This window comes from Hermetia illucens, chromosome 6 (genome assembly GCF_905115235.1).
Source record: "Hermetia illucens chromosome 6, iHerIll2.2.curated.20191125, whole genome shotgun sequence".
Lineage (NCBI taxonomy): Eukaryota > Metazoa > Arthropoda > Insecta > Diptera > Stratiomyidae > Hermetia > Hermetia illucens.
In genome coordinates this window covers 25,532,334-25,546,369 of record NC_051854.1, presented here as the reverse complement: position 1 = coordinate 25,546,369, position 14,036 = coordinate 25,532,334, and the positions used below count along the sequence as shown (strand labels likewise).

At 43.3% G+C, this 14,036-nt stretch overlaps 1 protein-coding gene across 6 annotated transcripts in view; it reads left to right on the top strand.

Moving 5' to 3' along the window:
- LOC119660530 (mucin-5AC) overlaps nucleotides 1-14,036 on the top strand; it is a 304,327-nt gene that overhangs the window by 270,830 nt on the left and 19,461 nt on the right. For all 6 annotated transcript variants that reach the window (XM_038069154.1, XM_038069158.1, XM_038069157.1 and 3 more), the window contains 5 exons: nucleotides 4,824-5,057; nucleotides 11,363-11,633; nucleotides 11,723-12,175; nucleotides 12,238-12,399; nucleotides 12,836-12,909. In XM_038069154.1, the coding sequence (XP_037925082.1) occupies nucleotides 4,824-5,057; nucleotides 11,363-11,633; nucleotides 11,723-12,175; nucleotides 12,238-12,399; nucleotides 12,836-12,909 (1,194 nt within the window). The remainder of the gene's footprint in view (nucleotides 1-4,823; nucleotides 5,058-11,362; nucleotides 11,634-11,722; nucleotides 12,176-12,237; nucleotides 12,400-12,835; nucleotides 12,910-14,036) is intronic.

Genomic DNA, 14,036 nt, shown 5'->3' with positions numbered 1-14,036 from the left:
GAAATCCGCGCACGGTTGTTGTCGGCCAACAGGGATTATATCAGCTTACAAAAATTGTTCCGCTCGAAACGTCTCACCGTAGGGCCAAAGCTCTTAATGTACAAGACAATGATCTTGCCAGTCCTCATGTATTCGTCGGAAACTTGGGTTCTTAGCAAGAAGAATTGCGAACTCTTGGCCGCGTTCGAAAGAAGAATCCTCCGAAGAATTTTTGGCCCCCTTCATGAGGATGGACGATTCCGTAGCCTACATAACGACGAAATCTATGAGCGATACCATGACCGTCAGGTTATGGATAAAATCCGGCTCAATAGGTTACGTGGGCGGGTCACTTAATCCGTATTGATGAGGATGATCCCACCCGGAAAGTCTATAAGGGCAATATCTATGGTAGAAAAAGAAGACGAAGAAGAAAAAGATCTTTCAAGTAAGGTGGAGTCAATCCACGGTCTATCTTACAGACATGCAAGGGACTCGTCTGCTCTTTGTGGTAAAAATAAGGGCGTAGTGAGTCGACATGGCGGTGATGTTGTCCCGTCACGTCAACCACGTCCCTACCTCCTTCCAAACTGCATCCGAATATCACGGCTGAACATGTCTATTAGTCGCAACAGACTTCTAAGGTGGTCGTCAGTACCGGCGTACAACTTGATGTTATCTAAGTACATCAAGAGTATCAATTCGCACTTAGCACGTAAGCCATATGTTATTGCAAAACCTTGCCCTCTAGCATCATTCAGTAGCCATGAAAGAAGGTTCGGTGCCATGCAAAACCATAGGGGACTCAACGAATCTCCCTAGAAGGTATTGACACAAATGAGGTGGTGTACCACTCTTCCATAACTGTCGCAAAAACTTTATTAGTTTAGGATCAATGCATTACAGATGTTCCTACATCTATTAGCGAGATATGCGGGATGCTGTCAAAAGCCTTGGTATGATCGATATAGCGGCAGCCCTTCTGCTCCTCGAAAAGAATGTTATTACCCTCAAGGTGCGCATTGACCCTTCCACCAATAATAGACGTTTTGAATTTGTAGAGAGTTGGTAAGCAAGTAATCGGTCTTGTGTCTGCGGGGTCCAGTACCGGATTAGGTAGGTAAGCCCCGCAGTAAGGAGGGGTGAAAATTCCTCCGGCTGACTCATGACCTGATTTATGCTGACTCATGACCTAATTTATGATGTATACTGGTGAACTTTTTGTACCATCACTCTGCACTCGATTCAGACCTAGGCCCCTCCAGTTCTTCGAGCTGTTTATGGTTCGTCGAACCTCCTCTTCAGTAACATCCGCAAAATCCATGCCAGGTGTAGTGGTGTCCCAGGTGGCTTCGACGGTAGTCCATTCATCAGGTTGGGTGGGCAACTCCCGATGTGCACCCCAATACTCTTTCGCTTCCGTCACCGAAAACGGCAGTCTCTTGACGCTCTGTTGGGATTCGTTGAGTGATCTGAAAAAACTGCGCTGGTTCCTCGCGTACGTTACATTCTGGACACGTCTGGAGTGATTTTCATCATACCGTCGTAATCGACCGCATATGGCAGGAAGTTTCTGTTTTCCGGAATTCCAGAATTGTCCAAAATTTCAACAACGGGTGTTTCACAGGAGATGGGATTGTTCCAGTAAATCCTCTGCACTTTATTTCTCACCCATCTGCCTGTGCTGATTTGAATCAGTCTAGCAATGTCCTGTCTTAGTGAATTCTGCCAACGTTCTAGACGAGTTTGTCATGGTGGATCTCTTCGGTCACTCAAGCCAATAACGCGAAAGCGAATCTTCTAACCTTGCAATTTTTCAACCGCAACTGCATCACAATACACAAGTGATTATAGTTGCAGCACCGACATATAAGCATACAGTCGAGATGCAGTCTCATCGTTGATTTGAGATAGAATTCCCGGAGTTGCTAAAGATGCATAAAGCCTGGGAATACCTGATCTATGGAAAGGATCCATTTACGAGAATTTTATACACGCTCTTTGGAATCCGGACGGTGAAGAAGAGTGCTTCGGCGAGTACTAAAACTATTGCCCGCAGTGCGGGGTGGTGTTGTTGATCCCGCCGCCTCTGTTCCAATCGACTCTTGGTCTTTCGTTTCCATGATCACCTCAAGTCGAACACGTTCCCTAGCGGCCGGGATTGTGCTGCTGCGAGTAATTAAGCGGTCGTGGTTGTGACTCGCTTCATAATCACTTGCGTGAATTACGGAAAGCCTTCGACGAATTTCTGATGCTGCAAAGGGCGATAAGATTTTATACCTGCCCCCGCCGTTATTTCGTAATAGGATCGTATCATAAAGAGGCTCATTTCCTCGGTCCATTTTTTCCGCTGCCTACTCGAACCTGCGGAAGTGGTCGCCAGAGATTATGGCGAAACAGCTGTAGCAGGGGGAGCATGCTCCTGGTCATGGTAGCGCCCAGACGTCGAACCGCCGCACGATTAGTCACCAAGTCAGACGACTTCCGCCGGTTATCAGTACCGGAGCTTAAATTTCTCCCTCTCTTCATTTTTCGGTTTGCATTTTACACCTAACTGCCAGGTGTGGTGATAGCTTACTCAGTGAGTAATCTGCAAGACTGCAAAGTTCCTGTACTCTACGCACCTACTCTCTGATGGCGATGGTGTGCAGCCATTCATACTGAAGTTATCTATCCCGCCTCCTTTCACAACCGGGTTTGGGACCGGCTACGGCGGAGTTAGATGGATTATTATTATTGGTGACGTTGTTCATGCTGCCTTTTCTAGAGGATAGACTATGACATCTTTCTGCCAACACCTCGACTCCGCTGATGACATCTATTTGATTTCTCCCTTGGTCATGGACCTTGGACCAATGGTTCTGGATTAGCAAAGAGAGGCAGGTAGAGTTGGACTGAAGAGAAACACCAACAAAAGCAAGCTTCTCTGTTTGGCGAGTCATCACACCCTCTCTATCTGCAGATCTGCTGCCTTGTCTCAACCTCAAATTGAGACTGTTTTGTGCTAGTATTCTTTCTGTATTGCTATATGGGAAGTGACTCCCATTGTTACTCAAAAGTTCCAAGTCTTCGTCAACACCTGCTTGCGTCGTATAATCGGAGATGATACTATCACAAATAAATAATTTGATGGGCGCACAGTGCTGGCACTGTTACGCACTATGATCAGATGGCGGAAGTGTAAGTGCATAGGTCGCACATTAAGGAGGGGTCAGGATTGCTAGGATTGCTAGCTACGCCATACAATGGAGTCCACTTTCCCAAGATGGCCGGCGAGTGGGTCGCCCCAAGAGCACTTGGCGCAAAACAGTGGAGAAGGAGTGCAGTCATCTCAGGAAATCCGGAGAAGGGCTGGTTGGCGCGTTGCACCCCACCAGGTGGTAATTACCATCCATATATCCCCGCTGTCAGCCGATCACTGCTTGTTGCTCTTTGCACTGAGTAGTTGGGATTATGAGTCTGGACTCAGGATTAGATCGTCACAATCGAAATTTAATTAGCTGACATGGCTTTTTTTATCGGATAAAATAGTTCGATCTCGATAGAGCTCGTTTTTGCACAGCTACACCTTCGCCTTAGGCACGGTAGTCACACCTTGGCTTGTGGTTTCTATAGAGCTGCTTCTCTATAGAGAATCATCCTGATGGAGCTTCCTCCCTACGACAAGTTGCCTCCAGTTAGTTCTCTTACTACTGAAAGGCAGCCACTTAGGACGGGCTTCTAGTATCGGACTTGGCAGGTCAAGGCTCTCCGGTCTAGTAATAAGTAGCGGATGCTGTGCATCAGTGATTATCAAGTGATAACGTTCTTTGAGACCGGTAGAAGTGCTTGTCATATCGCTAAATTCTGATGTGAATTAATTGAAACCTAACCTTATGGAAGAGTCTGCCCTGGACAATGTGACGAGGCAGTGAAAGTTTCCGAAATCTATCATGCCATATGGTTGTCGTTGTATTTCTTCAAGTCGCCCGAGCAAGGTCTTATCAAAGCCCACTTTAACGTTCGTATAATCCCATCACAATCAGAATGTTGCCATTAGCGATTCTATGTGATTATCACCGCTTTCGCAGGATTTTTCTGCTATGAAAAACACCTCAACTCCGATTAGTATCCCGTCCTTAGGAGGTAATTTCAAGTTCAAAGCAAGAGAGGAGAACAAGTCCTAAGGTGGGCTTTTTAGGATCCAGTAGATGCCATCACTTCAAACTAACCCAATTGTAGGAACTTGGCTGTAAATATGACCTCAAAAGTTTAACCGATAACGATTGTCTATAAATGGGACTTTGAGATTCATCAAGCATTTTCTCTCTATTATCATCACACATACGCATTTTCTTGCAATTTTTTATTGAATTTTATACAATATTTTATTTCTACTGAGTTTACTCGTCCCAAACTATTTATTTCATCATTTTAATTTGATGAGTCCCAATTAAATCGAAAGGTGAGTAGTGTAAAGTGTAAATCGTTCAAGCAGCAAACCATCAGCAACCAAATGTAACTCCACATCGTCATTAACATTTCATGTTATCGCTGTTTACAAATCCTCCGAAAAATGAACATCCAGGCCATGGCAGCAGTTGTAACCCATTCACCAGATCCGTTAATTTACTAATTGTTGCCCAGTGGATTCCCTATAACTCAGTGACCGGAAAATCCAACATTCATTTAATGCTAAATGCTAAATCGAATCAGGATTCAAAAGCAAAATTTTAATCTCTCTCTTTCCTGGATACACATAAATGTAAAAGCTCATGTGCTGTTATTTGGTCCTTTGTAACATTTCGTCCTCAACACATCACCTCGACTCCACTAAAGCATCCTTTTCTGATTTCTATTTTCAGGTTTCACTTTCCACATGGCAAACCGTTGCCAACAATTGCAACGGAAACAATGGTTCAAAGACTCAAATCTGCATTTGATTCGTCGCCGGGTAATCAAGTGACGAAGGAGGATTTCCATCAGATCCTGAAAATATGTGGTTTGCCGTTCTACTGGCGAATGCCATTGATGGCATGCACACAGCATCAGACATCAGGACACGTGGATGGATATCGATTTATAGATTTTTGGAAGCAGTAAGTACACTAAGTAACTATTTGCACACTTTTTTGAAAGGGATTCAGCTGAAAAGGGATTAAAGGGAGGAATATTGAATGGTGACAATGTCCTTGGTGGCCAAAATTAGATAGCATTCCATTTTGTGTCCTGCCTCACTGAAACATTTCGGCGCTATTATTGTACGATGCTGTTTGAGACTAAACGAAAATTTCTCATCATTTTATGCTTTGTTATTCTGGTCCCATTTCCTGCTACCCAAAGCGACGGCTGGCTTTCAAAAGACATCCATATTGTCGGTTCTACCTGTTATCCTGTCATCCTCTCTTTTTTGCCGCATTGGACGTGATCTGTTTTTCACCTCGTATTCCATTCTCGTGCCTTTTTGCTGTGGTGATTATTTGCGGACGTATGTTATCTTTTTTCCATTATGTTGTATTTTACCCTCGTCCTTTCTGGAATATCGATTTATGGCTAGCGACTTCTTGTCGTCTTTCCTCCTCGACTTAGTTTAGTTTTAGACAGTTGTTGTCGAGTATAAACGCAAATTTCGCTTGTTCAACATGGTCTCGACATGGATTCCTTATATTTCATTTTTAAGTGATAGGAGCACATTGAACACGTAAACCTCCATGTCTTCTGCTGAATATCAAAATGGTTGTAAACTGTATTAACTTTTTATTTTGACTTCCTTACATTCTCCTCCGCTCGCTATATAACTAAGGTAATTTGAGTCTGAAACGTTGCCTGCTTTTGATTTCTGCTGCTAGAGACATTCAGTTCACCCAGCATATGGGGGAACGGTTTGTTTGTTTTGTTGATGTACTTTGATGTACGTTCGATGTACGTAACCACAAAGGATTATCAACTCTAATGATAAATTGCCTTGAAGTAACAAGCTCAGGAAAGCAGAAAGGACACGCTTTAAAGTAAACATAAAGCTATGCAGGGAATTCCGAAGCAGTCCAAATTAAAAAAATCAGGAGATATATAAACTCCCCCCTTTCGGACTTATTTTTTTTTCTTGTTCGTACAGAGAGGTTGAAAATCTTAGAAAGGCACGTCCGCTCCAGCTCCGCGGCATAAACGACGGAGTTAGAGCAGGCGCGTGTGGGATTCGCACCCACTAAAGATCCTTCCTTTATCAGCTCGTTCTCTATTTTTTTAATTGCGGAGGAAATCGTAAGCCAGTTTTCCTTTGACCTCAACATCTCCGCACCTATACTCTCCGGGCTTACGTTCTCTCTCAGCGCTTGGTTCAGGCTCCTTCTCTCCATCGCGAGCCTTGGGCAGTGAAACATCACAAGCTCTGCATCCTTCGTTGTGCCACTGCATCCAGGACAATTCGGCGAATCATCCATTCGAAAACGCTGTAGACATTGCCTGTAACATTCACCGTGTCCCATGAGGCGCAGAATAACGTGGTAATTAGTTTCTCCGTGTTTCCATCCAAGCCATACCCTAATGTTGGGAATGAACCTGTGCGTCCGCCGTCCCATCTGCGTTGCCAGAAATTATGTGACTCTCACCGTGGTGGATTTCTGCGTTCTGTGTGCCCTTCCATACGTATAGTACACTCATTTCATGCGCCAGAATGTTGACTGGGATCATGCCTGCCACCACCAATACTGCCTCATCTGATGTGGTTCTAAACTACACTGCAAACCCTCAAAGTTATCAGCCGGTAAACCAAATTGATCTGCATCAATCTTTCAGAGTTTGCGTGCGCTTCCGCTCACACAGATAACGCGCAGCGCAATATGAACCGTACCAGTCCGGCTAAAAGCAATTTTCTGCAGTGACACTCGGCAACATTCTTGCAAGTGTCGTGTTGGCGCTAGCTGCCTTTTGACATGAATACTTTAGATGCTTAATAGCCGATAGACGACTATATATGCATCGACTTCCACCTCTCCGATGTTTTTTTTTCTACGGTTCGTTATTAGGACCGTTTCCCTTTTTTTCGTCCGCCATTGTCAATCCGACTTTTTTAGCCAGGTATTTACCACTCTCATCATCTCCGTCGCGTAAACCTCTACATCCTCCAGGTGTTTTACTGCAGCCAGGTCATCGGCAAAGCATAAAATCGTAGCCTCCTCTGGGACGGGACGCATATGCACTCCATTATACACAACATTTCACAGCAAGAAACCCAGAACCGAGCTCTGTGGTACCCCCGCTGTGACGATGTACTTTTTGGAAGTTATTTTTTCGCGATAATTCCCAATCATAATCGCCAAAATATCCACTAACATCCATATTAGCCAATGAGTCTCAATTCGGCCCCAGGTAGCGGAATTAAATACATTTTTGACATCCAGTGCCACCATGGCGCAGTTTTGTCAGGCTCACCACTATGCTTATTGCATCCACCGAAGAGTGAGTTAGTCGATACCCGTATTAACGCTGCGAGAGGCCACTGTCGCTTTCGATGATGGATAGGCATCCGAACTTATATATTCAGATCTTCGTGATGTTGTTAGACAAGTTTCTCTGTATTTGTTCTTTCATCAAGATGTCAAACTTAGAAAGATTCGTCCGCTGCAGATCAGGCAGAGTGGTTTCTTAAAGTACAAGGTAGGTTTGATTTCCTCCTTGTTTCCTAGCACCTTATTTGCAATTACGAAGCCAATCGCAAGCGAGTCCTTCTTCGGCTTGTTCCTCTCCCCAATTGTACTCTCTGGGCTCAAGTTCGTGTTTAGCGCCTCGTTCACTTGCGAATCTCGAGCAATAAGATATCCCACGCTCTGGATCTTCTGATATCTGAACCCACAGCGGTGTAGATACTGTTTAAACCACTGTTTAAACCACTCAGTCACATGAGGAACCAGGTAATATAGGTAGTCTCTTCACGTTTCCCGCCCACCATTTCTTCCAAGAGTATGTTGACTGAGATCATACCCACTCCAGCTTTCAGCAATCTCCAACTATGGGTCGATCTGCTGACTTCGACAACATTCTAGCAAATGCCACAGTGATGCCCGGTTACCATTTGACAACCTTTATTTTTATGGTACCGGAAAACACCTCTTTTGGTTATACCGCGTCAATCACGCATACGCGACCACTGTCACTTTCTAGCAATGTGCTTCAGCTTCTCTCATCACTTTCCGAGAAGCTTGCACTCTTTCTTCCCTGTTACGCGTAGCTTTAGACCAGTCGCCTTGTCAGGTATCCCAGAATACTATATCGCATTGCACGGGATTAACCGCAGTGGACTTGTTTCCTTTTCTCAATGCGTGATCTATCCATTGGTACTGGTGCTGATCAGAAGGCAAGGTCAGCACGTCCACGGATATGGCTTATCCTGCCGCTCCTTTGACCGCCATATTAGTGCTTCTTAGGACGAACTTCACGGCAACCTTGTATATCCAGAATACCATATGTGATTTCATTCCGACGGTCTTACCCTTGTTTTGACCAAAAGTTTTTAGCTGCCTACTAAAGATATATGTTATTGCTTAGCTTCGTATCCAAGATCAGTTATGGAAGTCAGTTTTAGATAAGGTGTTTTAAAGCTGTCTCTGGTGGACTTTCAGAAAAACCGAGGCAATAGCTTACCACCCTACAACCAATAACAGAGCGATGGAACTGCTCTTTCAAAAGGAGCGATGACTTCATTGCGGGTTACACCCATAAAATAGTACCCACTATTCCAGGGTGCCGACGGAGTGATCTACCCGTAGAAGAAGTGGTGCAGATCAGCGGAAAAAGGGTATAAACTTTTCTTGGGGTGAGTTGAAGTGCATCTTCAACGGGTCGCTAACGACACATAGAGTGTCATCTCGATGAGTAATTCTGACCTCCTAGTTGGCAGTATACCTCCTAGTCTTGAGAAAGAGTGAACTGCAAGTGATCGGTACACGTCGGGACACACTGGAATTCCTTGGAATCGTCCAGAGCTTCCTGTTCCTGTTTCTGACGTCGATGGGGTGATGTGACTCTATATTTACCAAGGTGGTAATTGTGGCGTGTATCAGGAGTCAACACCTTCGAACAATGTACATTGAACTGGTATTAGCAAACAGCGTCGCCCGAGCGAAACCTGGGATGGCGGCTTTGTCCTCAAGTGTATATTCCCTTACTCCTGTCTATTGCGACCCGCTTCCTTGCACAGGATGCGTTGGTATGATTTCCATAGTATACAAAAATTGGTGAAATAATACCGAGGAGTAGCAGTTGGCTGCGTTAGGGCGCAGAATGAAAATGCGTCACTCACCGCAGCACCCAGCGAAGAAGGCAGCAAGGAATGAAATACCCGACAGGTCGCCAGGATGCGTAAGGTCAAAGAACGAATAACTCTCACAAAGTGATTTGGCTGCTGGTACGGGGACGGAAACTGCATTCCCCTGCAGTACTCCTGTTCCGGAGAAAAACCCAGAGACAATCGTTGAAACTGAGCTGGAATTAAATTCCTCTATCTACTGTCCTTGTTAGAGCCGAAGAAAAAGGGCTTATTAGGAAATACGCGGCAGTTGTTAAGCTCATGCCGTCTAATCCCCATAGAAAAATATCAGCAAAGGTGCAACAGACCGTGTTTTCGCCGAAAGCACCATAAGCGCTAAACGGACTGCAGATAGGCCGTTGCAAACCGAATTGGGGAAAAGACGGAAAGAGAAAGACACGTCTGAAGAAGTGTTCATTCTGGCAATCTCCAAAAAAGAAGGCCGAGAAGGAGAAAAGGAAATAACACACCATACCATTAGAAAATTGTCTGTCCGAAGTCAAGACGGATACACAATAGTAAGGCGAGGCAATGAAGGAGGACTAGACCGTCGGCTCTGCTCATTAAACCGGCGAGGCCAAACACTCACTGTTCTGTAAATTGCTAGGATGTGGTTAATATGATCTTCATCCTGCAAATTAACATGCACCCAAGTCAAATGGCTCATGAGTTGCTACTGCAGAGGCACCGGAACAAGGACCCAACTTCATGGTATCTCGACTTATCGTTATACCGCTGCTATTTGGATTTAGGACGGCACTCGAGTTCGCGCTCTTGCTCTTGACCACGAATACTTCGCGTTCGAAGTGGTTGCCGTTATTTTTCGTCTTGCATTAGCGGACGTTGAAAAGTAGCGACCTACGACGAAGAGGAAGCATGAACGACAGTACTAGAGTACAAATCAGCTATGAGAGACCCCGCAGTGTAATAAACAAAGCCCGCTGCTAGCATGACCTAGTCGTTGAGGTGCATAGGGATCCGTAGGAACTTAGTTATAACCTTGTCACCCGGAAAGTCGGGGCTCTGCAAAAAACCCTGCATAACGAATGCTGATTAGCATTGTACGGACATTTTCCCTAAACCGGGGCGGGAGACTTGATGACAACAGCAAGAATTCGTAGAAGGCCGCCCATTTTTCCCTTGAAAGAGCTTGAATATGCAGTTCTCACTATGAAAAGTAAGAAGGGGTTAGGTCCTGATGGTATCTCGGCAGAAGTATATAAACGTATTCCATCATCGGCCAGATTTGCTCGATGTATTCGAGGTATTTTTGCTTCCGGTTGGAAGGTGACAAATTTTGCCCTGATTAGCAAAACTCGACTCGAAGATGAGCTTTTTCGAGCAAATAAGAGCAGCACCGGACAAGGTTGCAGCTGGACGATCGTTAAGGGTCCTACATCTACCAGAAGACGTCTTCTTATCAGTGTAACGCAGTGCGTTCTACTATAAGGCGAGGAGATATGGCCTTTAGCAAGGAGATGTATCATAAGCACCTTAACAAGTACGGGAGGCGTACAATAAATGAACGACAATTCTCCTAATAAAATGAGGAAAGCCAACTTCTAAGCGGGCATGGAGGTTTGCAGTCTTATCTGCACATGATTGGGAAGGCATGATCTCCCGCCAGGTTGTTCTGCAAAACGGGTGGTCGACGACGCCGATTACGTCTTTTGGTCTTGTGGAAGGTTGGGTGGAATTCATCAACACCCTTATGCAGTCAGAGGGAACCTCTCTCCAGACATTATTGCCAGAAAGCTGTCGAGCAACGCTGGCAGATGAAGTTGTGATGCGCATTACGGTCGTTCTTGGTGCGAAGAAGATTGAGTTCGTTTGGTGGAGGAACCGATTGGCAAGTGGTTCTGTGAACTAACAATTCCATTCCTTGTCCCTCCTTCCGTTGGTGAAAGCAATTCCCTGACTTGAAGGCTCCCTAAACCGGAAAAGGCACTTTTTCTCTCCTCTCTTAATAAAGCAGTTCCAATCAAATTACCACTAATTGATTTACAAATCTCCAAGCGACTGCTCTCCATTTTCATGATTTATTTCCAAGAATATATTCTCGAAAATTTAACGAAAACAATTTATTATTTTCCTTTCCAGAATGTCAGTATATTGTCACGACACAGCATCACGTTTTGTGCACATACTATCACGGGGTCAACGTTCACGACCCTACATACTACATGAAGACTTAATATCACTTGTACAGGACGTAGTCGATACACATCCTGGTCTGGCATTCCTTAAGGAAGCGCAAGAGTTCCATTCGCGATATGTACATACAGTTATTGCTAGGATATTTTATTCCGTCAATCGTAGTTGGTCGGGAAAAATTACAGTACCTGAATTAAGACGGTCAAATTTGCTACAGGTAAGTGTTGGTCGGAGAAAACCCAGCTGTGGGTCTTTAGGTCTTCTCCTTAGTGGGTGAAATTTTCACTGTGAAACTCATTATTTCAGGTTATCCAATTGCTTGAGGAAGAGGAGGATATCAACCAAATTATGGCCTATTTTAGTTATGAACATTTCTATGTTATCTATTGCAAATTCTGGGAGCTCGATCGTGACCATGATCTCTACATAGATCAAAACGATCTGGCCCGGCATAATGATCATGCACTTTCGACACGTATAATTGAAAGGATATTCTCGGGATGTGTAACGCGTGGTGGTAAAACACGTGTTGCCGGACCCACTGGCCCAAAAATGTCATATACAGATTTCGTATGGTTCTTACTATCTGAAGAGGATAAAACAAATCCAACAGCCATCGAGTATTGGTTCCGTTGTATGGATCTAGATGGTGATGGTATTATCTCAATGTATGAGCTCGAATATTTCTATGAGGAACAGCAACAACGTATGGAATCGATAGGGATTGAAACGTTGCCTTTTGAAGACTGCCTTTGTCAGGTGAGCCGAATATCTATTGCTTTATATCCTGTCTAATCCCGTTTTTTTACCTTCCTTTTCAGATGTTAGATATGATTAAACCAGTACGACCTGGTTGTATTACGCTCGGTGATTTAAAACGGTGCCGAATGACACCGATTTTCTTTGATACATTCTTTAATCTAGAAAAATATCTGGAGCATGAACAAAGAGATCCATTTGCAGCTCAACGTGATAATGATGATGTAAGTATTCTATAAAGTTCCAACTGTGGGGGAGTCGTTTATATCAAAGATTTTCCAAGTCGAGAGCGCCTTCAACGTGTGTTTGTATTTGGTGAATGCCTCCTTGAGCATGTCCTTAAATATTTCCTCATAGAAATGGTAGGCATATACCTAGAAATAGAATTTAATATGCTGAGATATTCCGATTTCTATCGTACTTAAAAATTCCACATGGAAATTGAATTTATCAAATCATACAAGAATTTAGATATCTGATTTGCGTTTGTTGAGAGTAAAGTGAAGCGTTAAGATCGAAATCTTATTTAAGAAAAGTTGGGTGTCATTGCTGTTGCCTGTCAATAAACAAGCCTCGTTCCTTGAGTTTGACCTTCAATTCCCAACCGTCTCCTCCATCTAATTTCCATCTAAACGATTTATTTTCTACTCTAAATTTCAGATGTCAGACTGGGATCGATATGCTGCTCAGGAGTATGAGTTGCTTGTCGCCGAGGAAGGTGGTGATACTCAAGGGTATGTATCAACAATTTACATCGCCATCTAATAAGCTCTCCTATTTATGGAATATTCATATGTAATATTACGTTAAATATTGAAACGAACACGGTCGTATATGAATACTTATGCCACGAACGTGAGACCGCGCCGTTATGGACCTTAATTTCGCCATCTTCGATGGGAAGTTGTCCTTTCTATTCAGCCTCATTTCTTTGTGATAATCATTTGTTGGTGGTATGGAAGATTGTTTCACCTGAGTTGGTGTTGTTCCTTTTTTCCTGACAAACACATACCTTCCTTTCCTTGTCCGTAGTATTTCAGATTATTTAGCAGAGCAAGAAATTTGTGGCTTTAGATTCAATGATTCTTTGTTATAAGCCTGACATTGATGTTTTTCACGTGACCGTACTAAGAATTCTGACCCCGTAGGCGGATGTAAGTCTATTATTAGAAAATGTACATTGAGTTTGGCAGAAATTATTATATATTTTGGAAGAATAAATATCGATCACTCCCTGCGAAAGAGCATTGCTCATTCATTGAAATCTAAATATAAATGTTTTATTAAAGAAGAATAAATCCCAATACTTTTACTTGCTTCACAATAAGGCATTACAAAAGCATTATCCGGCAATCATTTCAACCTACACCAAGAAGTAATTTACATCAGAATGAAGTAATCTATTAGGCTGTAGCAATTAGGTGGATGGCGGGCTTGTACTTAATGGGCAACGTCCGCTAATTAGATACAATTCCGTTTTTCTACAAGATTACAATTGAAAGTAGATGTAGATGCAATAGATATTAGCAAATACATAATTGACTTACGGAGCCAGTAATTTGCAAGTTTATGAGAAAGAAAATCTTAATTCACTGGGGAAGAAAAAAAGAGGCATTTAAAATAATGATTATTTCCATGATTCATTTGAAAGAGCGCCACAGATTTCTTGTCAGCAAAAAAACGTATAGAAAAAAGATGTTAAATGCTGTATACAACATTGTAAATCATTTATAATATTCTGGGTCAATCGTAGTGAGATATAAGCGACTAACGCTAATGAAATATAAACTAATCATCGTAATTTTAAAATAGTAGAAATCAATAGACTTCCAAATATCTTCATCCTAAATTAACTAAACTA